Here is a 26144-nt window from a genome sequence, read left to right as displayed (position 1 = left end):
TAAAACGCTGCCAGGGCTGGTGTTAGACATTCAGTGGCCCCGAAAGCTGGTCTTCAGCCTACAACTCCTTCAGCTTGAGGCAGGCTTGGGACCCCTATGTTATGGGGCCCTGTTTGCTGGCCTTGAACTTTACATAAACCTTAGCCCTGTCAGATATTTAAAATACTAATCTCCCAATGGCTTTTTCCATGCTTTTCAGGTATAGAAACAGAGTGAAACCTATCACACAAAGTACACGAATATAGTTTCTCTCTGGGGCACTGTCTCACGATAGTAATGAACTCACTGCTAAATCAGAGTATGTTATTTTTTTTCCTCAGTCTCTCAAATTTACTGCTAGTACTCACTCAAGTAATTGCATTCTGCCAAAGTAGGCTTCCTTCAGGAGTTCATAGGATATAATAATTATAGGCAACATATCAAGGGGCACTTGGGAATCCGTTTTAATCAGGCCAGTGGTGCCTAATACAATTGTGAATATTTCCTATAAACTTTCTACTATATTTTCTTAATCTCAAATTACATTTTTTGGTAATTGAGGATCTTCTCTCTCACCATATACTGTCAGTTTCAAATGAATATTCTGTACAGCTTTATTATCAATGCCACTCTGGTGTTTTATCTCTTTTACGACTATTTCCAACTTCCTTGCATGAAGCTTGTGTTTTTTTCATCAACTAGAATTAGAATGTCCCAGATGATCATTATTTCTCCATTCTCCGCTACTCTTTTAGGGCCATGATCCAAGATATATGACGGATTCCAGTTTTGTTTTAATCAAGCTGCATTTCTCTGTTTTCACCATTCTTTTTATTCTTGCTGTGGACCATCTTGTGGGTTTTCAGCGATGATGACTGATTAAAACTTTTGTTACATTCAGAACATGTAAACGGTTTCTCTCCTGTATGGATCCTTTGGTGTGTTCTGAGGTTTCCAAGCTGAGTAAAGGTTTTATTGCACTCAATACACGTAAAAGGTTTCTCTCCTGTATGGCGCCTTTTGTGGATTTTCAGAGATGTTGAGTCCTTGAAACTTGTATTACATTCAGAACACGAAAACGGTTTCTCTCCAGTGTGACTCCTTTTATGCCTTTTCAGGTGTGACAATTGCTTATAGCACTTGTTACATTCAGAACATGTGTAAGGTTTTTCTCCTTTGTGGGTCTTTTGGTGAGTTTTCAGTATTCCTAGCAGAGGGAAAGTCTCATCACACTCAACGCATGTAAATGGTTTCCCTGTATGTGTGTTTTGATGCAGTTCTAGGTCCTTTTCTCGAAAAACCCTTATCCCACATTCAGGACATGAAAATATATTCTTTTTTATCTGCATGTCCTCATGTATTTTTTGGTGTGTTACTAAAGATTCTTCAAGAAAGAAACGTTTCTTACATTCAATACATTGAAACGGTTTCACTAGAGTTTGCCAGAAGCTTTTGTCACACTCAGAACATGAAAACAGTCTCTTACTAGCGGAACTCATCTGGAACATTATGAAACTGTCCTTCTCAAAGCTTTTACGACACTCCGTGCAAGAAGACAGCCTTTCTCGGGTGTGAATTGTCTGGTGTTGTCTTAAATTTACCTTCCGAATGAAACTGTCCCCACATTCAGAACATGTAAATGGCATCTCTTCTATGTAGTTTTTCACTTTTTCAAGTAATTCTCCATTCTGGATGAAGTTTTTCCCACTGTCTGTATGTGAAAACGGTCTCTCTCCAATGTGACATCTCTGATGTGATATCAAAGTTACAAGATCATTGAACAACAATCCACATATGTCACATAAACATGTCTGTTCTGTTAGCCGGTTTCGCTGTTGTTCCCTTCTCTGTGTCTGGTGGAAGATTTTTCCACTATGTATACATGTAAATGGTCTTTCTTCAACAGCAGATCTCTCATGTGATTTCAGAAGGAGTATCCCACATTCATCGTGTACAAAGTTTTGTTCTGTTTGATTTCTCTGCCTTTCGCCTGTGTAAGTATTACTGCCACTATGCTCGCACACACTAGTTGTGTCTCCTGTTGAATTTTGTTTCTCCTCTGAGATGCATCGATTCCTGCCATGTCTCCCCCTGTCATAACATGAGGTTTCTTCTTCATCTCTTTCTGGTGAAATCTTGTTCCTTTCCAGATTCTCACCGAGCTTCAAGTAATGTGTCTCTGTGTTTCTATTCTTGGATGCAACTTTTGCTGGATAAGAAAAGAGAAAACAGATATGGTGAAAACACACAATGATATGCAATACTGCTTCACTCATGACTAAGCTTTTTATCACAGGATTTAAAAGAATTGTTGCACTCTGCTCTCTTTTTTTGGCACAGGACATGAGAATTTTGTGGTTAAAAGAAAACAACAGAACATCTAATTTGGACTCTGGCACTTTACTTGAATACTGTAAGGTATAAAACATTCTGAGAAGTCTTAGGAAACAAAGAAACTTATGCTTTAGAGCCTTTACCTGTGAAAAAATGGAACTTGTTGCGAATAAATTGACTTACTTCCTTCTGCCGTTCCAAGGCAGCATAGGAAGAACAGTCAGGAGAGGTAAGTAAAGCACTTCACCTTCTTGTGCCGAGGCAAACACCAACAGATACAGCTCCACTGTGAAGACCATTCTGAGTAATCTTAGATTGCTCAGTCTAGGTGGGACCCGCATTATCTGCTTCCAAACAAACCCCACTGAGGGGTTTTATCTTCAGGGAATGGCGATCATAAATGTGCAGGGGAATGCAGACAAGTCCATAGCCTTCACATGAGCAGCACATAGGTGTTTCCAGAGGAACAGCTTGGACACAGTAGGGGTGGAGTTGCAATAAAATACACGGGTGCACGCCAAGTACAATTTACACTTTCTCTGGAGCAGGTTTAACTCCATGTGCTATAGGGGATGGTTCTGACGGCCTATTTTGTAATAACAATATAGATACCTATGTTATCTGCATGAAACAGGCATTATTTGAACATTTCAAAGAGGTATCCTCTTATGAAATTACCCCTATCATGGTGATAAGATGGATTTATGGTTTTGAGCGACTGGGTTAAGCTATGTACAAAGTGCCTTACGAGAAACCTTGCGAGTAATTAGAACATTTTTCAACCAGTGTGCCGCAGCAGATGTTTTCTCGACTCTAGCAGCGATTCATTCAGCCTGCTCACGCCAACCCCGGAGCCTTACCTCTGATGTAATTTCCTGCTTCTGCGTAGGAGGGAAGCATCAGAGAGAAGGCTGTAGGGTTGGCATGAGCAGGATGTATGAATAGCTGCTCGCTGCTGCCGACTGCTAGAGACAAGAAAAATTTTAAGAGGTACACAGGGGGGAGGGACAAGAGAGGTGACTGAATCAGTAGGGAATTTCAGAGGCAATGGGAGATGCCTGATCGTCAGCTGGAAATGGAACAGGAAGGAGAGCAGCTGAACTATTTGTGGGGGTGGGAAGAAGAGAAGGTAAATTCTGGACTATTTGTGCGGATGGGGGAAGAGAAGGTAAATGCTGGACCATATGTGGGGGTGTGCCTTGACAATTTTAGTGCCATGTAAGTGTGCCGTGAGAGGAAAAAAGTTGAAAATCTCTGAATTACAGAGCTCTCCAGAGGAGCTTGTGAGGGGTCTCTGCCTATGAGTGATGTGAGAGACTTAAGAGGAGCTGGTGAAGGGGTTTCTGTAGGTCCACTCTTCAGCTCAACAGTTTTACACCAGTCTCTCTGATTAGTGGACTCACCTGAGCAGCTGCTTTTCCGAGTCTCACTTTTCTCTAATCCCAGCTCATTCCTGATGTATGGCTCTTCTCCTCGTTCAATGTGGGATATAATATCAGGGGTGACATCTGCAGATCCTGCTCCTGGGATAAACACACTGCATTACATTTCCCATAGTCACCCTGTATTTGTTTCTTTTTTTTTTTTTCCCAAATTTGTTTTATTATTTTCCATTAGAAACATAACAGTATTCACATTTTATCTTTGTACAGAAATTAGAGTTCCTCTTTCAACTAACATGTTTCCATCTAATACCCTCCCTCCCCTATTGTAGTCCCTCCTCTTAGGAAGTTTTGTGACCAATTCTCGTTAGACTTGTCCATGTGACACATCGATCTGGGGTGTCCGAGAGGTTAACCATTGTTCATAAGGGTTCCACGTTTTATGGTACTGCGGAACCCGGCCAGTGCGTAAGGCTGTCAATTTCGACATCAGATGAATATAGTCCAGTTTCCGCAACACTGACCGCTGTTCCGGAAGTGTAGGTTGCTTCCATGCCGCCGCCAGCACCAATTTGGCGGCCACGAATAGTTGTACGGCAAAGCGGTGTATGGCATTAGGAATTCCTGTAGGTCTAAAATGGAGTAAGCAGTAGTCCATTCTCATCTGGTAGTTCTCTCCTGTAACTTCACCTAGAAACTTCAATATCTCCCCCCAATACTTCTGCGCATGCTTGCATGCCCACCACACATGAATCATATCCCCCACTTCTCCACATTGCCTCCAACACAAAGCTGACCCTGTTTTAAACATTTTAACCAAGCGATGGGGTGTGTAGTACCAGTTGTATAATATTTTGTGACCGTTTTCAGTCAAGGCACTAGACACCGAGACTGCTAGCAGAGATCTAAGTGCTACTTTCCACTGGGGCTTTGTGTAGGTTTCCCCCATGGCTGTTTCCCACCTTGATAGGTATCGCTCCACTGGGTTAGCATGTAGAAGTAGTGCCCTATATATTCTTGAGATGCTACCCCTTCCTCCTCCCTTCATCATCCCCTCCTCTAATTTAGTTTCTTGTAGCTTTAACTCATCCTGTGCTCTGCGAGCTATAAAATCCTTCACTTGATAGTACTGAAAAGCTTGTAGGGGAGAGAGGCCATGCTCCTGGCATAATTCTTGGAATGGCACCGTCTTATCTGTTTCCCACATTTGGCCTAATTCACAAAGCCCCATCTCCTCCCATCGCTGGAAAGCTTTATCTTGTTTGCCCGGTCTAAACTGGGGAGCAAAGCGAAGGAACATATGCCTAAAATATATTCGCCCCGGGAAAAAGTGTCCCCTAATCTTGCTCCACGTCAATAGAGGCCAGCGCATCATAGGCGGGCTTCCCTTGATTATTTCTCCTAAATCTTCCCGTGATAACCAGGGGATAGCTCGCAGCGGGAAAGGTCCCATCCATTTTTGTTCCACCCTTGTCCAGGCCTTCCCTGTATCCTGAAGCCATGTAGCTATTACTCTAAGGTGGGCTGCTTGTAAGTAGTGTGTGAAGGAAGGAACTCCCATCCCTCCCCTCTCTTTCGATTGATACAGGATTTCTCTTTTCACCCTCGGGGGTCGTTTTCTCCAAATAAACGAAAATACCTTGTTCTGTAGACCTCGCAAAAATCTATCTGGGATGGCTATGGGCAGGGCCATAAAAAGATACAAAATTCTAGGTAATATAACCATCTTAACTGCATTGATCCTCCCACTCCAAGACAGTGTCAATCCCTCCCATCGATGTAGTTCTGCAAAGAGCTTTTTTACCATTTCTGGGAAATTTGATTGGAATAGCTCATCTAAACTCCTCGGAATATTGACTCCCAGATATCTAATATGTCGTGCAGCCCATCGAAATGGGGAAGTAGTCTGCAACTGTGTTTTTTGTGGGGCTGGGATATTTATATCTAACGCTTCTGACTTGTCTAGGTTAACCTTGAAGCCAGATACTCTCCCATACGACTGGAGCAACTCTTGTATCTTTAGAATTGCGGGTCCTGGCTCCCGTAGCATAAGTAGTATGTCATCCGCAAAGAGGAGCGCCCGTGTTTCCAGGCCCCCCACCCGTGGTCCCCTGATATCAGGGTGCGTTCGTATCTGAATAGCCAATGGCTCCATAACTATCGCAAAGAGCAATGGTGATAGCGCACAGCCTTGTCGGGTCCCCCTATGTAGTTGAAATGGCTTGGAGAGTCTCCCATTTACCCTTATCGATGCTAAGGGTGCCTTATAGATCAGTTTAAGCCAGTGTGTAAATCGCCCGGTGAAACCCATCCTACCCAGGACTGTAAACAGGAAAGGCCAACTCACCCGGTCGAATGCCTTCTCTGCGTCAAGGGATAGCAGGCACATAGAAAGTTTATGTTCCTGTGTGTGATGTATCATGTGGAGGGCCCTGCGGATGTTATCAAAAGTCTGTCTTCCATGTACAAATCCCGTTTGGTCTTCATGAATTAGTGTTGGGAGGTATCTCTGGAGTCTGGTCGCTAAAATTTTTGTAAAGATCTTGTAATCTACCCCCAACAAGGAAATCGGCCTGTATGATGCACATAATTGCGGGTCTTTTCCCGGCTTAGGGATAACTGTAATGTTAGCCTGATTCCATGTGGGGGGGAGCTCCTGACTAAATTCAAGTGAATTGAAGACCTTTAATAACAGTGGAGCCAACACTCCCCCAAACACCTTATAAAATTTGTTGGTGAATCCGTCAGGCCCCGGCGCCTTACCTATAGGAAGCTCCTTGAGAACCCGCAGGAGCTCCTCTAGCTCAAATGGGTGTGACAGGACTTGATCTGCACTAACTGCTAGTTTAGGGAGTTCTATGTCTGCAAAATAATCCTCCATTTCCTCTTCCGGTACCTCCTCCCCTGCCATATATAGTGTTTTATAAAAGTCCCCAAATGCCGCCTCAATATACTCGGGGTCTACGCGTGCTATCCCTCCCTCATCTTTTAGACTCACCACCACATTCCGGAGTGTAGTTTGTTTAAGTTTATAAGCCAAAAGCCGGCTGGCTTTATTGCCAAATTCAAAGTGGGACTGGCGGACCCGCTGAAGCTTTTCTGCCAAGTCCGCCAGTTCCAGCTCATTTATCTGTTTTCGCAGTCTATGTATTTGATCGATAATCTCCACTGCCGGCCGGGGCCCATCTCGGTGAAGTGCGGTTTCCGCCTTCCCCAGTTGTCCCCGCAGTTCGGCTTCTTTGGCTCTCTTTGTTCTCCCTATGTGGGCTTTTAATGCTATCAGATGTCCGCGCATGACTGCTTTGAAGCTCTCCCAAAGTACTATAGGAGTCACTTCCCCAGTGTCATTGAACTGAATGTATTCCTTAATATGTCGCTCCAGGCTGAGTATGTTAGCGGGCTCTTGGAGCAAAGTATCATCTAGTCGCCAGCCCCCGTTTTCTCGTCGGGTCTTAGGAAGGATTAGTTGTAATAATATGGGGGAGTGATCTGTCCATGTACGGGGTAGGATTTGCTGTGAACCTATAAGCCCCTGCATTGCAGCCTCTCCCAGCCAGAAGTCTATCCTCGATGAAGACTGGTGCACTGTCGAGAAATAGGAATAGCTGCGTTTGGTATGGTTTGCCTGTCGCCAGAAATCGACCAGGTGCCAGCGCTCAATAAATTCTTGTAGCGCCACCCTATCTCTTTGGCCATATCCTGTATGTCGTGAGGAGTTGTCTAAATGGGGCTGTAGCGTTAGATTAAAGTCCCCTCCTATCAGTAATGAGCCCTCTAAGTGTTGTAGGATTATCTGGTCTAGCTCACAAAAAAAAGATCCCTGATCTGCATTAGGTGCATAAATATTAACTACTGTATATACCTGCTCTGCTAAGGAAAAAATCACTAAGATGTAACGTCCCCCTTTATCTTTAACAATTTTTTGTATCTTCCAGGGCTTAGCTCCGTTAAATGCTATTAATACCCCTTTATTTTTGACATTATCCCTATTGGATGCAAAGTATATACCAGGGAATTTCTTATGTTGACACAAGTGTTCATGCCTAGGTAGGAGATGTGTTTCCTGTATCAGGGCCACATCCGTCCGAAGGCGGAGTAGCTCCCTGAACAGGAGCTGCCGTTTTCTAGGAATATTCAACCCTCGTGCATTAAGCAGTAGAAAATTTAATTCAGCCATGAGTTATCCAAGATAATCGTATAGGTTGCTTAAATTGAGTGTCCCCTCCTGTGACTCTCTCCCTTGCTTTCGAGTCATGGTCACGCTCCTCACAGTATTCACTCTCTCCCTTTTGTTCCCCTCTTCCCTCCCCCCTCCCACCCATCCCATCTTCTTCCCCTCCCTCCCTCCCCATCTTCCCCCCAAAAATTCTGTAGCTGCCCGCGTTAAGAAACGTGGGTAGTGTAAGGAGAAAGTGAAAGGCGGATGGTGCCTCTCAAGTGCCCCCACAGGTTTCATTGTATTAATTAACAATCCTCGACTGGCATTTTTGTAAAAACTATAACCCAACAATATTTATACAGTGCCTCACTTTGTATAACTCTATTAACTTTTGCAAACTATTTCAAACCTTTTTTCCTGACTTTACGTCAAGCAGTGTCCTGTGCCCAACAGTCTTATAGTCATGTCTCTTAGTAGGTTGATTAAGGGCAAAGTCAGGTTATCTTAGCAGCCGATTGCTGCCGCTGTAGGCGTCGTGTTCCCTTCCCCGCTCTCTGCCATTTTGGGGGAGCATCCGATCTTCTTTGTGGTGGTTTCAGTGCCTTTAGTGACTCTCCCAAGTTTTCTTCTGGCAAAATCTCCTTGGCCTCCATCAAAGATCGGATTTGTTGCATCTTTCCCTCCTTGTAGAAGATCAGCGCGAAGGGGTGTCTCCATCTGTATCGGATACCCATCTCTTGTAATCGCTTGGTGACTGGCTTTAAATCCGCTCTGCGCTTTAGAGTGGCTGCCGCCAGATCTTGGTATATTTCTATTTCATACGAATCCCATTTAAAGTTTGGGGTCTGGCGCGCTATGTTTGCCACTTGTTCCTTCAGCTTATAATCTTTGAAGCACACAATGATATCTTTGGGTAGATTCGTTCGCGGAGTTCCGAGCGCTCTGTGAGCCCGCTCTAGATGGATCGCTGATTGTTCCAACTGGGTTCCGCTCGTAGCCAGTAGATCCCGTACTAGCCTCTGAATCGTGTCCTCACAATTTGAGTATGTTGGTGTCTCAGGCAGGCCCCTAAAGCGCAGATTGCATCTCCGGCTGCGATTTTCTAAATCCTCCAGTTTATCCAGGATTTGCTGTTGGGAGGTCTGCAAGTCTCCCACTTGTTGGTCAAGTGTGTTCAGTGTGTCATCGTGGGAATCCAACCGGGTCTCCGTATCTTCTAGTCGGGCCCCCAGCTCTCGTATTTCCCCTCTGAGATCTGTTCCTAAAGTTGCCAGATCGCCCCACATGGCTTTCAAGTCCACTTTGATTTCTTGTAGCCATTGTTTCCAGTCAGGCCATTGGTCCTCCTCCGAAATTTCCGCTTCCATATCTTCTCTCTGGGGCTCTGCAGTCGATGTGCTTGCCATTTGCTGTTCTTGGGTGTGCGCCGCGGCCGCCATTTTGTTCGCCGCTCTTGCTGTCCCCGCACCCGGGAAGGCGAATCGCGAAAGATCCACTTCTGCACTTCGCGTTCGACACAGCTGTTCGACCCGTTAAAGTAAGCAGTGATATTTAGCGGTTTTTATGGAGAGTTCCCGCGTTCGCGTCGGGTATTATTTCTGTTTTTTCCCTGTGGGTCACTCGGAGCTCTGTCTTCAGGCAGCCATTCCGCCGGTGACGTCACTTCCTCCACCCTGTATTTGTTTCACAAACGCTTAGTCCTTTCAAAAAATTCTAATACAAAAATGTTCACCAACTTGCGACTAGATAGAGTCATATCCTCTATTTACAGAGCACAGCTCAGAATACTTCAGAAAATCATATCAACCTTCTTTATGCAACTGGTATAGTCCATGCCCTGCTCTGAACAGTATGAAAAATTATCAGCTTCATTTCCATAGCTACAGAACTCATTATTTATGGAGTATATTTGTTTATATACATCTATGGGTCCCTAACACAAGTGGACACTTACCGGACATCAAAATCTCTTATGGGGAGGATGAACTCCCTCTCAAATCACAAGTCAGGAACCTTGGAAGCCAGCTGGATTCAACATATACTCTGATCCCCCAAATCCAAGCAACCTTCAAGAGATGCTTCTATCAACTACGACAACTACATTGCCTCTCTCCTTACATTGTGAAGGCAAGTCTTGTCTCAGTTGTGTATGCCTTGACAACATCAAGACTGGATTACTGTAATGCACTCTACTGTGGTCTGACTACAAAGGGTCTGCACCAGCTCCAATTAATACAGAATGCTGCAGCAAAACTAAAAGAAGGTTGGAAAGCGACATGACCACAGCACACCAGTTTTGCAAAAATGTCACTGGTTACCAGTACAATACAGAGCTAAATCTGTTTGATCTTCAAGACCCTTAAAGGAAATGGTCCAGAGTACTTGAACTTTCAAGGTCACCAAAGTTCTCTCAAGGAGCATCCCTAACCACACCCTCTCCGAAGGACATCACATGATATGATACCCGCAAGCGAACCTTCTTCGGAGTAGTCCCCACACTCTGGAATGCAGTCCCTGAAAGGCTTTGCTTAACACAAGACTATCACTACTTCAGGAAGCAGGTGAAAGCTTGGCTCTTCAACCACGCCTTTAATGGAAGATGTAACTAACTTGCTAACACAAGGAAGGACACCAGCTGCACTCCAACCCTAGCTAATAATATTCAAGAACCTTTCTAACCTCATGTGTAACTTTCTTAAATTAACCCTATTCTTTTCTTACTCCATCTTATCTATCTATATGGTCCATTTTTTGCTTACACCTTATGATATTAAAATGTTTTATCAAGTATTGTGTTGACATTGTAACGTAGCATACTATTTTGTAATTTCAATATCTTTACTGCTGTAATTGTCTATTGCTTATCTTTGACTTATTCTTGCTGTATGCCGCCTTGAGTGAATTCTTCAAAAAGGCAGTAAATAAATCCTAAGAACATAAGAGTTGCCATACTGGATCAGACCAGTGGTCCATCTAGCCCAGTACATCACAAGTACCTGGCAGAAACCATGCTACCAATCCCAGTCTGTCTCAATAGCAGACTATGGACTTTTCCGCCAAGAACCTGTCCAAACCTTTTTTAAACCCAGATATGCTAATCGCTGTTACCACATCCTCCGGCAAAGAATTCCAAAGCTTATTCGTTGAGTGAAAAAATATTTCCTCCTATTTGTTTTAAAAGTATTTCCATGTAACTTCCTCGAGTGTCCCCTAGTCTTTGTATTTTTGGAATGAGTAAAAAATTGATTTACTTCTGCTTGTTCTACACCATTCATGATTTTGTAGACCTCAATCATATCTCCCCTCATCCATCTCTTGAGCCCTAACCTCTTTAGCCTTTCTTCCTCATACGAGAGGTTATATATTACGGAATATTTTTATATTGGATATTTAATAAAGATTTGTATTTTAATTGCAACGGTTGCTTATTGGAAGTAGTGATTACAGTGCAACCAATATTTAGCACTGAACCTAGAATAGAATTGTGTGTGTGTGTGTGTGTATATATATATATATATATACATACACACACACACATATATCTACTAATAATAATTTGCACCTCCAACGGTCTGAAGCTGACTGCCAGGAAGTTGAAGCCAGTTCGTAATGTCTGAAGCCTTTCGGTGACGTCACCGTGTTGCCTGGGAAACTGCGACGCGTCTCAAGCACAGGCACGACGAGTTCGCACCACCATCTCCAGTTCAGCAGTCCCGCCCCCCGTACATCACGCGTGAGTGCCCTTGACGTCGCGCTGATGTGCACACTAACATACTACTCGCTCACGCACTGCTCTTCACAGAAGCTGCCAAAATTCAAAACAAACGGCGAATACAGCGCAGAATACAGTAACTTAGTGAGCAGCGTTTCAACTGTCAAATGTGAAACACACTATTGGCGCGACCTAAGTACTCTGTGCATCAGCGCTGACCAGGTACACAAAAAAAAAAATGGAGGGCAGGGAATAGAAGAATACTGCAGGACATGGATGGATGCACTCTTAGGAACAGCGCTGAACAGTTATACTTTCCAGAAAGGAAACAAAAAAAAAAAAACAGTTTGAAGGTGATACAAGGGAAGAATTTAAAAACAAAAACAAAAAACTGTCTTGGACAGGGCAAACAGGGAGATTGCAGGATAGGGATGGATGGCCACACTCAATCACTCTCTCTCTCTCTCACACAGTCACTCACGGTCACACATACACATTATCTATGTGACACACACACACTGGATCTGTGAGACACACTCTCCATCTCACACACTCTCACTACTCTCTCAATCACAATCAGACTATCAATGTATCTCTCACACACACAACAATCTGGGAAATTATTCATTAGCATCACAGGAAATATCTAAAAACACTTCCATTAAAAACATTCATGGCAAAATCAGATTACCTTGCTAGCGCCCATTTAATTTCTAACAGAAACGGGCCTTTTTCTCTAATATATATAAAGCATTCACAGTAAGAACAGTCGTTGGCTAGGCCGGTCCCTCGATGGCCAGAACCTCCTCACTTCAGCAGCAAATCCATTGAGAGGTTTGAAATGAGAGCTCCTACTCACTACGCCAGGAAGATCCCTGCTATTGCTCCGGGGAGGAGGAGATCCCGGAGACGGGGCTAGATGTCACCCTTTCTCCCCCGGCGCTCAACCCTCCACCTCTCCCCGAAGGACCAGTGTCTCAGTGGAGGCCTTCTGAACTCGAAGAAGTTGGAGGAAGTCCTCCGGATCAAGGAATTGAAAATACGGGACCATTGGGAGGTCTGAAGCCTCTTTGTGCTTCGACTGAGCGTGTTACACCATTAAAACAGTCAGAGTCAGTAACGCTGAAAACTATCTGGGAAGCTCTCCAGCAGTTGGATAATACAGTGGCTAAATCTACAACTGAAGTTTCGACTTTAGTGAGTACTGTTGATACTTTATCAAATTCCTTAGTAGCAATAAAGACGGAATTTAACACAAGTGAATACAATTAAAGAAGATGTAAAGAACTTACAAGATTGTTCTGCAATGGTGGTAAAAGATAAAATGATATCACATCGTAAGATTGAACAGATAGAAAATTATCGTAGATTAAATCTCCACTTTCTGAATTTCCCAAAATCTCCGGGCATTACCCCTTTTGGAATTATTTAAGAAATATTTGCTTGAAGTTTTGAAATTTACTCTGGAAACAATTCCACTGATAAATCGTATATACTACTTACCTAATAAGAAAATCTCTGAGAATTCTTTGGAAATGTCTGGTCAAGAAAAGAAAGACTTATTAAACACTAGTAAAAAAAGGCCCGTTTCTGACACAAATGAAACGGGCGTTAGCAAGGTTTTCCACAGAGTGTGTATGTTTAAGAGAGTGTGTTTGAGAGTGACTGTGTGAGAGAGAGTGAATGTGTGTGTGTGACAGAGAGAGAGAGTGAGACTGGGTGCGAGTGTGTCTGTGAGAGAGTATGTGTGTGATTCTTTTTTTTTTAATATATTTTTATTCACGCAATAACAAGTTGTGAGTACAAAATACAGCAACTCTGCTCAATATACAGTTCAAAATCGTCATTCCAAATTTACATTCAGCTGTTATGTCTTTTCAAAAGTCTCTGACACAGCCTGCCTTGCAGTTTATTATTTAATCCCCCCAGCCATCCTACCTTGCATTCTATCATATATTCCATTCCACTTCTCACCTTCCATACCCTCCCTCCCCCCTCCCCCATTCATCCCTGCATGCTCCTTCTCCCCGTATCCCCTCCAGTTTCAGGTGAGTAATTGTAAACATTCTTCCCACAGCGTGGCATACTTGCGAGTCTCTGGTTTGTTAGCCTTGGAGTAAATTTGCTTCTCATGTGTGCCTACCTCTTTCATTTTTATTTTCCATACCACTCCTAGTGCGCCCTCTGCAGCACCCCAGAATTGCAATACTGTTTTTTTAACCAGCAGGAGGGAGACATACACCAGTCTCCTGTATGGTTGAGTTAAACCCTGGCCAATTAAGAGTGATTGTTCTCCAAGCAGTAAAGTGGCATAATCCCATTCTAATGTTTTCTGCACTACCTTATTGAGCAGCTGTATAGCTTCATTCCACAGCACCAGAGCCGGGCATTCCAGAAAAGAGTGCAGCAGCGTCCCCTCCGCCCCCTGGCATTTAATACACCGAGCATCAGTCCATAATCCTATCCTTGCCCCTTTCGCCCTGGAAATGTGTGCCCTATGTAATATCTTGTACTGCGTCTCCTGTAAATCGGCTGCCTTGACCATGCCATAAAGTGTCACGAACAACTTCTGAAATGTTTGCTCAGTGTAGTCGGTGCCCAGTTCTGCGTTCCATTTGGCCATCAATATCCTCATTTCCTCTTCCCGTCTATGTTCATTTAGCACCCTGTACCAGGTCGATAAATTGTTTAACTGACATGGAATTTTGAGAAGGATTTTGTCTAGTGGGCCCCACGTCCACGCCTCCCCATGCTTCAATCTTATGGTAGTCCAGTAGTGTCTGGCCTGGAGGTATTGTAACAAGTTTTTATTCGTCAATTCCCATTTTTCCTTCACCCGGTCAAATGTGTCAAAAATGTCTGTGTCATTTTCCAGTAATTGGCCCAAAATCCTACATCCATTATCCCTCCATGTGTCAAATGCTGTTCTACCCATTCCGGGTGGGAATGCTGCATTACCCACCAGATTCATGAAGGGTGAGACCTCTGGTGTTCTCTGTTGACGCTTCCTCCACCACCCCCAAGCTCTCCGCATGGGTTCCAGAAGTTCTCTCCTATCGGTAATGTTGATGTCACCACTGGGGCCCCCATGGATTAAATTAATAAAGGACCAAGGTCTACTCCAGATCTCCATCCCTCGTTCTGGTAGGTATCTCTGCTGGCCTATGATTCCTTCATAAATAAAGCGCATTAGCGCTGCAACATTATACATGCGAAGATCTGGTAGGCCCAATCCACCCCTCTCTCTCCTGAGGGAGAGTTTAACCTGGCTTATCCTTGCCCCCTTCCCTCTCCAAACAAAGTTCCTAAGAATTGATCGAAACAGTCGCTCTTCTTTTCTTAACACCCATATAGGTGCTGCCTGTAAAGGGTAGAGAATTTTTGGGAGAAGGATCATTTTGACCAAAGCTACCCTGCCCATCAAGGAGAGTGGTAGGTCTTTCCACCTAACACACAGTTGCCTAATGTTCTCTATCTGATTAATTACATTTTTCTTATAAAAAAGTTTTGCGTTGGTACTAAGGAAGACCCCCAAGTATCTCATTGCTCCTTTGACTGGTGTTATGGGTAATCCCTCCATCCCAGGATCTCCTTCTATTCCCGACAACGGGAGCAGCTCTGACTTGGCACAGTTCACTCTCAGTCCCGATATATCTCCGAATTCTCTAATTAACTCGAGTGCCCTAGGCAAATCTCTGGGGCCATTTGCCAAGTATAGAAGAATGTCATCAGCAAATAAATTAAGCCTAAGCTCCCTGTTTCGTACTTGGATCCCCCGTATTTGTGTTGTACTACGTATTCTTATGGCCAGTGGTTCAACTGCCAATAAAAAGAGGATTGGGGATAGGGGGCATCCCTGTCTGGTGCCTCTACCCAGAGGAAACCTCTCTGTGAGCTTCCCATTTACCATTAACCGGGCCACGGGGTTTCTATAGAGAGCCTCAATCCAAGACACCACTGGGCCTGATATCCCAAAATGTCCCAGGGTCTCAAATAGGTATCGCCAAGATATGCTGTCAAAGGCCTTCTCCATATCGAGCCCAGCTATAACTTCTAGTCCCCCCTCTCCACGGAATTTGTGAATGGCCATCAAAGCTCGCATTATATTCATGGAGCCATGACGACCCGGCACAAAGCCCACTTGATCCTCATGGATGAGTTCGGGCAGCACTTGATTCAAACGCCTAGCCAAGACAGCCGCTAAAATCTTAATATCTTGGTTTAACAAGGATATTGGTCGGTATGAGCCCACTTGTTCCACGTCTTTACCGGGTTTTGGCAACAGCACCACATGTGCTTCATTATGTTGTATGGTCAGGCCCTCTCCCACAATGCCGTTAAACCATATTTGTAATGGTGGTGCTACCAGGTCACTCAATATTCGATAGTATTCAGGGCCAAACCCATCTGGCCCTGGCGCCTTTGTAAGTTTCAGCGCTTTTATACTGGACCGGATTTCTTTCTCTGTTACGGGCCCATTTAAAAGATCCAGTTGTTCTCCTGCCAGTTTTGGCAACCGCAGCCCTTGAAAGAAAGCCGCCGATTGCACAGGATTGTATTCCCGTTCCTTGTATAGAGAGCTATAATATTGAACAAATTGTTGCATAATTTGGGCCTCAGTGGTAAATACCTCTCCTCTAGCGTTCTTTATGGAAAAGATTAATTGCTTTTTACGTGGAGGCCTCACTAGGTTTGCTAACAACCTTCCCGCTTTGCTACCCCATTTAAACAATTTAAACCGCTGATAGTATATATCCCTCTCTGCTCTCGCATGCAATATATCATCAATTTGTTTTTTGAGTTGGGTCAGTTGCACCTTGTGTGTATCATTTATAGTCTGCATATGTGCCCTCCTTATATGATGGTATTCCTGCGAGAGCCGCAGCAAGTCTGCCTCTCTTTGCTTCTTCTTACCCGCCATATATGCAATGATATATCCCCTCATGACTGCTTTGGATGCCTCCCAGTATGTACTAGCACTAACTTCTGGCGTGTTATTATGTGTCTGATATTCTAACCATTTAAGACGCAGAAATTCTCTAAACTCTTTATCCTGGTAAAGGTAGGGGGGAAGCCGCCACACCCTCTCGCCCGGCTCCGCCGCAAAGGAAACCGCCACCGAAACTGCCGAGTGATCACTAAGTGCACTATCCACTATATCTGCTTTTACAATTTTTGGGACCAAAGAGGGCGCCACCAGTAAGTAGTCTAGTCTCGAATATATCTTATGTGGGTGTGAATAAAATGTATATTCCCCATCCTGGGGGTGTAGGAGTCGCCAAATATCTACCAACCCCAACTGAGACATCACGAAGGGTATTCCCCTGTCTTCCCAGCTTCGCACCCTCGTTTTCTTGGGTTTACAGTCATTAGTGGGGTCCGCTACTGTGTTAAAATCCCCTCCTATTATAACCTGATAATTGGAGTAAGGAATCACTCTAGCCACAAGATCAGAGAAGAACCTATGGGAGTATACATTGGGTCCATATATGTTACAAAGAAGAATTTGCTGTCCCCATAATTCACCCATAACTAACACATATCTACCCTCTTTATCTTGAATCACTTTATGGCAGTGAAATGGGATTTGTTTATGAATTAGAATTGCTACTCCTCTCTGTCTGGAGTTATATGCTGAGTACCCAATCTCTCCAACCCATCCCCGTTTCAGCTTTTGGTGTTCTGAAGCCGTGAGATGGGTTTCTTGTAGATATGCAATATCAGCTTTTTCTCTCTTCAACCATGAGAGAATTTTATTTCTCTTAATGGGTGAGTGTAGGCCATCCACATTAAGCGTAATAATTTTCAAACTTCCCATACTAACAATAGGTGTGCGTAATAACCCAGCTCATTGTGTGTTGTACCCTGCCAGTCTCCCAGCCCGACCTGCAGGGTTTTAATCGTATCATCAGTCCAATTATATTTCCCATATCTCTTCTGCTTCTTCCCATTATTCACCTGAATCCCTTCATATCCCTGATCTCCCATTTTCCATGCATCCTCATCTGCCGAGGCCTTTCTTTCAATTCTTATCCTTTCCTTCCCTTCCCCTCCCCCTTCTAATTCGTTCTCATTCACACACTCACACCCCCCCCCTCCCGTTCCCCCCCCCTTCGTCCCTCCCTCCCTTTTACCATGTTCTTCCCCCACATCCTTCACCTACTCAGTCCAACCCGAGGATATCCGAAGCCCCCCTCCCCCACCCCTCTAGTAACTATGTCGTAACAAATATTTACCCATTGCCCACTACAGGTATGTTCCCGATAGTCCACAGTGTCTTAAAGGCACTACGGCTGCCCATCTCCAGTTTTAAAATTATGTCCAACCAACTTAACCAAGAAAGGCTTTACAGTTTATGTATTATCTATAATGTTTTCACCTCTCCCTGTAACATGTTGCACGTGCTCATCGCAGTTTTCCTCCCCACCGCCAGATCTTCCAATCTTGCTGAGGAAGGGAGAGGCGCTCAAAACCAACTCTTGCCTTTCTTGGCAGTGACACTGGAGTACATTAAGTTCATATCCTTTAATGTAAAACACCACCAAGCAAGTAGCGCTTTTATCTGTTCATATCCTCCTGGCCATTTTACTCTGGGTCCTTAGGCCTCGATGCTTCCAGCTGATTAAGTTTGCTCATATATTCTTTTGCCGTAGCTGCATCATTAAGAATAATAGTCTTTCCATCAGTCCATATTTTCAACTTGGCTGGGTATATCAGGGCAAATCGCACCCCCTTCTTGTAGAGTGCAGTGCAGGTAGGTGCCATAGCTTTCCTTAGTAGCGCCACTCGCGTCGAATAATCATTAAATAATAATAAGCGGCGGCCCTCATATTGTAATCCCTCCTTGCCTCTCGAAGCCTTCAATATCTTTTCCTTTGCCTGCCAGTTCACGAAGTGCGCAATCGCTATGCGGGGTCTGGAGTTGTTGTCTCCCCGATTCCCAATCCGATGGGCTCTGTCGCATGCATAATGGCTCTGGCTCTCTTCCAGGCCCAGGTGTTCAGGCAGCCATTTGGAGAAGAGATCATATAAGTCTTTGTCGGGCACCGTTTCTGGCAGTCCGGTCACCCGCAGGTTGTTTCGTCGGGAGCGATTTTCCTGCTCCTCGACTCTCTCTTTCATTTCTTCCAGTTCTTTTTGGAGCGTCTCCAACCGCGTGGCAGCGTGTTGGGCTTCTTCCTCCCTTGCGGACAGCCTGCTCTCCACGGCGGTAAGTCGTGCTGCATGGGAGTCGAATTTTTCATTGATTTCGTCCACCGCCGACTGCAATTTGTTCAGTTTATCTTCCAGAGCAGCGGACACCGAGCGGGAGATTTCCTGCGCCCAGTCTGCACCCACCGCGGCAGGCATGCTCTGTGCTGTTCGATGTTCCGCCATCTTGCCTGGCTCGTGTTTCTCAGAGGTCGTCGTTTTTTTATGTGATTTCGGGGGCATTCCGCCCTTGGCGCTTCCTCAGCTTTCACCCGTGCTTTCTCGCTGCTTGGGTAGTTTTTGTGGTATTCGTCGTTAAGTTTTAACCTGTAATATAGCAAGTTTGGGGTGGGTAGGCGCGGAGCCTCGTCCTCCCGTGTCTTCTCAAGTAGCAGGCATCACGTGACCCTCATGTGTGTGATTCTCCTCTTTCCCCTGCCCCCCCCCCCCACCCAGAGAGTATTAGATTGTAAGCTCTTTGAGCAGGGACTGTCTTTCTTCTATGTTTGTGCAGCGCTTTGTATGCCTTGTAGCACTATAGAAATGCTAAATAGTAGTAGTAGTAGTAGTAGTATGGATTCTCCTCTCTCCCCTGCCCCCCCCCCCTCCAGCCACCCAGCGATTCTCCTCTGTCCCCTGCCCCCCCCTCCAGCCACCCAGCGATTCATCTCGCTGTCTTGATTACCTCCGTCGAAGCAGCCGCATCATTGAAAGCCCTGCCCGTCTGTAGCCGTCCCTTGAGTTCGTTCCCTCAGAGTCCCGCCCTCGCCGAAAGATGAAATGACGTCAGAAGGCAGGACTCTGAGGGAGGCGGGAACGAACTCGAAGGGAAGGCTGGAGACGGGCATGGCTTTCAATAACACCACTGCTTCGACGGAGATAATCAAGAGAGCGAGATGAATCACTGGGTGACTGGAGGGGGGGGCAGGGGAGCATGGAGAATCGCTGGGTGGCTGTTCGGGATGGAGTAACATTTGTTTGCGGGTTGCTATGTTGTGGTCAAATGAGGTAAGTGTGTATCCAGCATCATGAGGGTCGAGGGAATGAAGACTGTATATTGTCCAGTACGAGCATTGGTAATGCTGTGTTGCTGGGTGTGGGGATTTACGGTGGATCGGTGGGGTAACCCTTTTTGAAGAGGTTGGTTTTTAGTGATTTCCTGAAGTTTAGGTGGTTATGGATTGTTTTCACAGCTTTTGGGAGTCCATTCCATAGTTGTGCGCTTATGTAGGAGAAGCAGGATGCGTAAGTTGCTTTGTATTTAAGTCCTTTGCAATTTGGGTAATGTATGATCGTGATGATCCGATTCTGTTTCTGGTTGGTAGATCTATGAGGTCTGTCATGTATCCTGGGATTACAACATAGATAATTTTGTGGACCAAAGTGCAGATTTTGAAGATGATCCTTTCTTTGATTGGGAGCCAGTGCAGCTTTTCTCGGAGGGGTTTAGCACTTTCGAATTATGTTTTACCAAAAATCAGCTTGGCTGCTGTGTTTTGGGTGGTCTGGAGTTTTTTTGTGAGTTGTTCTTTGCATCCCGCGTAGATTCTGTTGCAGTAATCTGCATGGCTTAGGACCATTGATTGTATTAAGTTCCGAAAGATCTCTCTCAGGAAGAAAGGTTTTAATCGTTTAAGTTTCCACATTGTGTAGAACATTTTCTTTATTACGGAGTTTACTTGGCTCTCAAGGGTAAGTTTGAATCTCTGTGATCATGCTTTTGATACCTGTGATTTGCTCATTTGGTGCCTTAATACAAATACTTAAACATAAATAATACTCTAGCATGTAAAGGCAGCCAGTGACAAGACTTCACCAAAAAGAAAACATACCATCATATCTGGTGCAACTAAAAATCAGCCTTGCAGCTGTGTTTTGGAGTCATTACTATTTAAATAACAATTTCTGAGATAGACTGAGGTAAATAGAATTGTAATAATCAAGAACTGATAAAGTCATAGCCTGTTCGACCAGAGTAAAATCCTTTTCATGGAAATTGGAGCATATAGATCTAAGCTGCCTTAACTTAAAAAAAAAACACTTTTTTTGACTACATCATTAATTTGTCTCTCAAAAGTTAATGTAGAGTCCAAAAAGACCCCTAGCACATGGGCTTCTTGGACACGCTGTCAGACAAAGTAACCATATTGGGTATATCAGTCAAAAAATTACTAAACCACAACTTGTCTTGTCTGAATTCAGCTAAAGAAGGCGACCATCAACCTAAATCTTAATCCTAGATATACACTGTTCAATAATCTGAAAAGTACAAAGCTGATCATTATGAACAGGAGCCACAACAAAGATATCATCAGCATATGAACAAAGAAATGTATCTGCAGGCAAAGAAATGGCGGCCAGATCCGACATAAATAAATTGGATAACAAAGGGAAGAGTGGTGACTCCTGAGGGTCTCCACACAAAGCCATGGTTTAGAACGAACTCCATTCTTGAAAACGCAGTAACTCCGGTTCACTAACCAGCTGAGCACAGAACCTCTGAATCCGAGTTCACTAAGTTTCTCAAGAAGCTTTAATTTTTATTCATTTATTAGGATTTATTTACCACCTATTTGAAGGAATTCAGGATAGCCACGATGAACAAGCAAAAGAAAAATCATGATGAGCAAGCAAAAGAAAAATCTGCATGCAGCAGACACAACACAAATTGTGCTTGTTATGATGACACAGGACTACTGATAACAAATATAAAATTCTCCCTTACCCAGCGAGATCAGGATCTTATAATTCTCCTTCATCACATCCTTGTACAGCTCCTTCTGCCATTCTTCTAGATCCTCCCACTCCTCCTGGGAGAAATAGATGACGATGTCCTCAAAGGTTACTGGGTTCTGAAACACAAACCCCTCCACACTCAGCATCTTTTGCATCACATCTATGAGGAAATCTCCCAGCACTGGGGTTCAGCAGGGCAGAGATTAGGATTTAGCTTACATCTTTCTAACTAGTTAAAGTTATAGTAGTTACTTTCATGTCCCTAAAGAGCTTCTTATTTATTTTGTTTTACTAAAGCTCTCCTGAACCAGCAACAGTATGGGCCATGGAAACTCTCAACATGCGGACACTACTTGGTCCCACAGCACACTTCCACCATTCTGCTTTGAACATGAAGCGTAAGAGAAGAGAGAAGGCAGCCCTATACATGTTCAGTGTCCCTTTAGCTTATGCAGCTCCTCCATGCTACTTCTGACCCATGCCAGTGACATGAGAGAAGAAAGCACAGAACAGTTCTGCCAGTATTGCATTGCCCCACGCAAGCCAACCTCAACTGGAAGGAGACTGCGCGGTTATGAAGCCGAGGCCCACATCCTGCTAAGTTTCCAGAACTTTAATGAAGTTGTTACGTAGGCATGTAAACGATATCAACGTTGAATTAGCCATTTGAAATTCCCTTTGTAGCTTCTCAGTCCTCAGTATTTATACAAACATATTTATATAGAGAGGGGCAGGAGGTTGGGGGTCATTACCTGAGCAGAAGCTCCCACAGGCATTTCGCAGTCTGCTTTGCACGTTTAGACAGGATCTGACAATTCTTTGCTAGGAAAGCGCTGATTGTTTGCCTCTTGCAGTCGTCCGGGGAGATCCGAAGCTGTAATTTGCTTTTAATCTGCGAATTAAAATAAATAAATAAATAACAGAGGACAAGACGATGAGGCTATAAACAACAGACTTCCTGCTCTGTCCTCTTCTCCAGCCATGCGGACGCACATTGATGACGTCACACGCAGGGAGCGCGCGATTAAAAAACAAAAAAAACCAGACGTTCCGGTCGGATTCCCTGTCCTAAACCGTATTAGGCAGCTGCTTCCCTTCTCACCCGCAGCTGGCTTTGTTTTGAGTGCTGGCTCCTTATTTGCCAGTTAATTGTTTTAACTGCTTCTTAACTCACTGCAGTGCAGACTTTTTACTGCCGAAAATTATGTGATTGCAGAACCTCCCGGTCTGCTCCTTGTGATCTTGGGCAAGTCACTTAACCCTCCATTGCCTCAGGTACAAACTTAGATTATGAGCCCTCCTGGGACAGAGAAATATCCAGTGTACCTGGCAACGTGGCTGCGCAGGCTTCTGTTTCTGTGAAGCCTGCGATTGCAGCTCAGCAACAACTCTGGAATCCTAAAGAGTGACAAGATTCCATGCAGAATCTCAAAGAGTAGCAACATTCCATGTAGAAGCCTAAAGAATAACAAGTGGAGGAGTGGCCTAGTGGTTAGAGCACCAGTCTTGCAATCCAGAGGTGGCCAGGTCAAATCCCACTGCTGTTTCTTGTGATCTTGGGCAAGTCACTTAACCCTCCATTGCCTCAGGTACAAACTTAGATTGTGAGCCCTCCTGAGACAGAGAAATATCCAGTGTACCTGGCAACGTGGCTGCGCAGGCTTCTGTTTTGTGTGAGTCTGACGTCCTGCACGACTCACAGAACCAGAAGCCTGCGCTTGCAGATCAGCAACGATTCTGGAATCCTAAAGCGTGACAAGATTCCATGCAGAATCTCAAAGAGTGGCAACATTCCATGTAGAACCCTAAAGAATAACAAGTGGAGGAGTGGCCTAGTGGTTAGAGCACCGGTCTTTCAATCCAGAGGTGACTGCTTCAAATCCCACTGCTGTTCCTTGTGATTTTGGGCAAGTCACTTAACCCTCCATTGCCTCAGGTACAAACTTAGATTATGAGCCCTCCTAGGACAGAGAAATATCCAGTGTACCTGGCAACGTGGCTGCGCAGGCTTCTGTTTCTGTGACTCACAGAACCAGAAGCCTGCGCGTGCAGATCAGCAACAACTCTGGAATCCTAAAGAGTGACAAGATTCCATGCAGAATCTAAGAGTAGCAACATTCCATGTAGAAGCCTAAAGAATAACAAGTGGAGGAGTGGCCTAGTGGTTAGAGCACCAGTCTTGCAATCCAGAGGTGGCCAGGTCAAATCCCACTGGTGTTTCTTGTGATCTTGGGCAAGTCACTTAACCCTCCATTGCCTCAGGTACAAACTTAGATTGTGAGCCCTCCTAGGACAGAGAAATATCCAGTGTACCTGGCAACGTGGCTGCGCAGGCTTCTGTTTCTATGAGTCTGACGTCCTGCACGTCAGACTCACAGAACCAGAAGCCTGCGCTTGCAGCTCAGCAATGATTCTGGAATCCTAAAGAGTGACAAGATTCCATGCAGAATCTCAAAGAGTAGCAACATTCCATGTAGAAGCCTAAAGAATAACAAGTGGAGGAGTGGCCTAGTGGTTAGAGCACCAGTCTTGCAATCCAGAGGTGGCTGTTCCTTGTGATCTTGGACAAGTCACTTAACCCTCCATTGCCTCAGGTACAAACAGATTGTGAGCCCTCCTGGGACAGAGAAATATCCAGTGTACCTGGCAACGTGGCTGCGCAGGCTTCTGTTTCTGTGAGTCTGACGTCCTGCACGTCAGACTCACAGAACCAGAAGCCTGCGCTTGCAGCTCAGCAATGATTCTGGAATCCTAAAGAGTGACAAGATTCCATGCAGAATCTCAAAGAGTGGCAACATTCCATGTAGAACCCTAAAGAATAACAAGTGGAGGAGTGGCCTAGTGGTTAGAGCACCGCTCTTGTAACCCAGAGGTGGCTGGTTCAAATCCCACTGCTGCTCCTTGTGATCCTGGGTAAGTCACTTAACCCTCCATTGCCTCAGGTATAAACTTAGACTGTGAGCCCTCCTGGGACAGAGAAATAACCAGCGTACCTGAATGTAACTCACCTTGAGCTACTACTGAAACCAAATAAATTATTTGAGATTCTGTTGCTACTATTTGAGATTCTACATGGAATGTTGCTATTCCACTAGCAATGTAGAAGCCTGCCCTTGTAGATCAGCCGCACAGGCTTCTGTTTCTGTGAGTCTGACATCCTGCACATACGTGCAGGATGTCAGACTCACAGAAACAGAAGCCTGTGCGGCACAAGGGCAGGCTTCTACATGGAATGTTGCTAGTGGAGGAGTAGCCCAGTGGTCACTGCAGTGGAACATTGAACTTTGCTATTATTGGTGATTCTACACAGAATGTTGCTGAGTGGAGGAGTGGCCTAGTGGTTAGAGCACCAGTCTTGCAATCCAGAGGTGGCTGGTTCAAATCCTGCTGCTGCTCCTTGTGATCTTGGGCAAGTCACTTAACCCTCCATTGCCTCAGGTACAAACTTAGATTGTGAGCTCTCCTGGGACAGAGAAATATCCAGAGTACCTGAATGTAACTCACCTTGAGCTACTACTGAAAAAGGTGTGAGCAAAATCTAAATAAATTATTTGAGATTCAACAGGAATGGGCCTGCCCTTGCAGATCAGCCGCACGGGCTTCTGTTTCTGTGAGTCTGACATCCTGCATGGCAGGCTTCTACATGGAGTGTTGCTAGTGGAGGAGTAGCCTAGTGGTTAGTGCAGTGGAACATGGAATGTTGCTACTATTGGAGATTCTACACAAAATGTTGCAAGTGGAGGAGTGGTTAGAGCACCAGTCTTGCAATCCAGAGGTGGCTGGTTCAAATCCCGCTGCTGCTCCTTGTGATCTTGGGCAAGTCACTTAACCCTCCATTGCCTCAGGTACAAACTTAGATTGTGAGCTCTCCTGGGACAGAGAAATATCCAGAGTACCTGAATGTAACTCACCTTGAGCTACTACTGAAAAAGGTGTGAGCAAACTTCAAAATAAATAAAATACAATACATGAGGTAAACTTGGAAATATGTCAGTACAATACAAACAATGCCATAATAGATAGCATGGAAGAACATTCCAACAACACAAATATAATGCATGCCAATATATTCAAGAGATAACTATTAACAACATTTTGCCATATGAAAACCTTCAAATAATGGTAGTAGAATGGTGTGAGAAATATGCAAATATATTGCTTTTTCATTTAACATAATTGCAAAATAACTTATGCCCTGGTAGAAAGGAACTCTTTAGGGATGGAGTATACTTCTGTAGGCCCACCATATAGTGAATGATACATACCTGTAGCAGGTGTTCTCCGAGGACAGCAGGCTGATTGTTCTCACGACTGGGGTGACGTCCGCGGCAGCCCCCACCAACCGGAAAAAAGCTTCGCGGGATGGTCGGCACGCAGGGCACGCCCACCGCGCATGCGCGGCCGTCTTCCCGCCCGTGCGCGACCGCTCCCGCCAGTTGAATGACTAGCAAAAGATGAAACACACAACTCCAAAGGGGAGGAGGGAGGGTAGGTGAGAACAATCAGCCTGCTGTCCTCGGAGAACACCTGCTACAGGTATGTATCATTCACTTTCTCCGAGGACAAGCAGGCTGCTTGTTCTCACGACTGGGGTATCCCTAGCTCTCAGGCTCACTCAAAACAAGAACCCAGGTCAATTGAACCTCGCAAC

At 44.7% G+C, this 26144-nt stretch overlaps 1 protein-coding gene across 1 annotated transcript; it reads right to left on the bottom strand.

Moving 5' to 3' along the window:
* Window positions 1-3: 3 nt before the first annotated feature.
* On the bottom strand, window positions 4-22474 carry LOC115464872 (gastrula zinc finger protein XlCGF57.1-like). Its single transcript, XM_030195236.1, has 4 exons — window positions 22246-22474; window positions 21483-21609; window positions 3717-3836; window positions 4-2188 (listed from the first exon to the last, which is right to left on the bottom strand). Exons 1-4 carry the CDS (start codon window positions 22267-22269, stop codon window positions 774-776), a joined length of 1686 nt encoding a protein of 561 aa, XP_030051096.1. The 5' UTR covers window positions 22270-22474; the 3' UTR covers window positions 4-773.
* Window positions 22475-26144: the final 3670 nt, after the last annotated feature.

The sequence above is a fragment of the Microcaecilia unicolor genome, chromosome 1 (assembly GCF_901765095.1).
Source record: "Microcaecilia unicolor chromosome 1, aMicUni1.1, whole genome shotgun sequence".
Lineage (NCBI taxonomy): Eukaryota > Metazoa > Chordata > Amphibia > Gymnophiona > Siphonopidae > Microcaecilia > Microcaecilia unicolor.
Note: the sequence above shows the minus strand (reverse complement) of the source record. Positions and strands in the feature narration are given on the sequence as shown.

Coding starts and splice junctions, on each gene's coding strand:
- LOC115464872 (XM_030195236.1), bottom strand. CDS start 22,269: ATGCCTGTGGGAGCTTCTGCTCAG. Junction 3,837..21,482: donor TAAGATCCTGATCTCGCTGG/GTAAGGGAGAAT, acceptor TGTTTATCCCAG/GAGCAGGATCTGCAGATGTC. Junction 2,189..3,716: donor TCGGAAAAGCAGCTGCTCAG/GTGAGTCCACTA, acceptor TTTCTTATCCAG/CAAAAGTTGCATCCAAGAAT.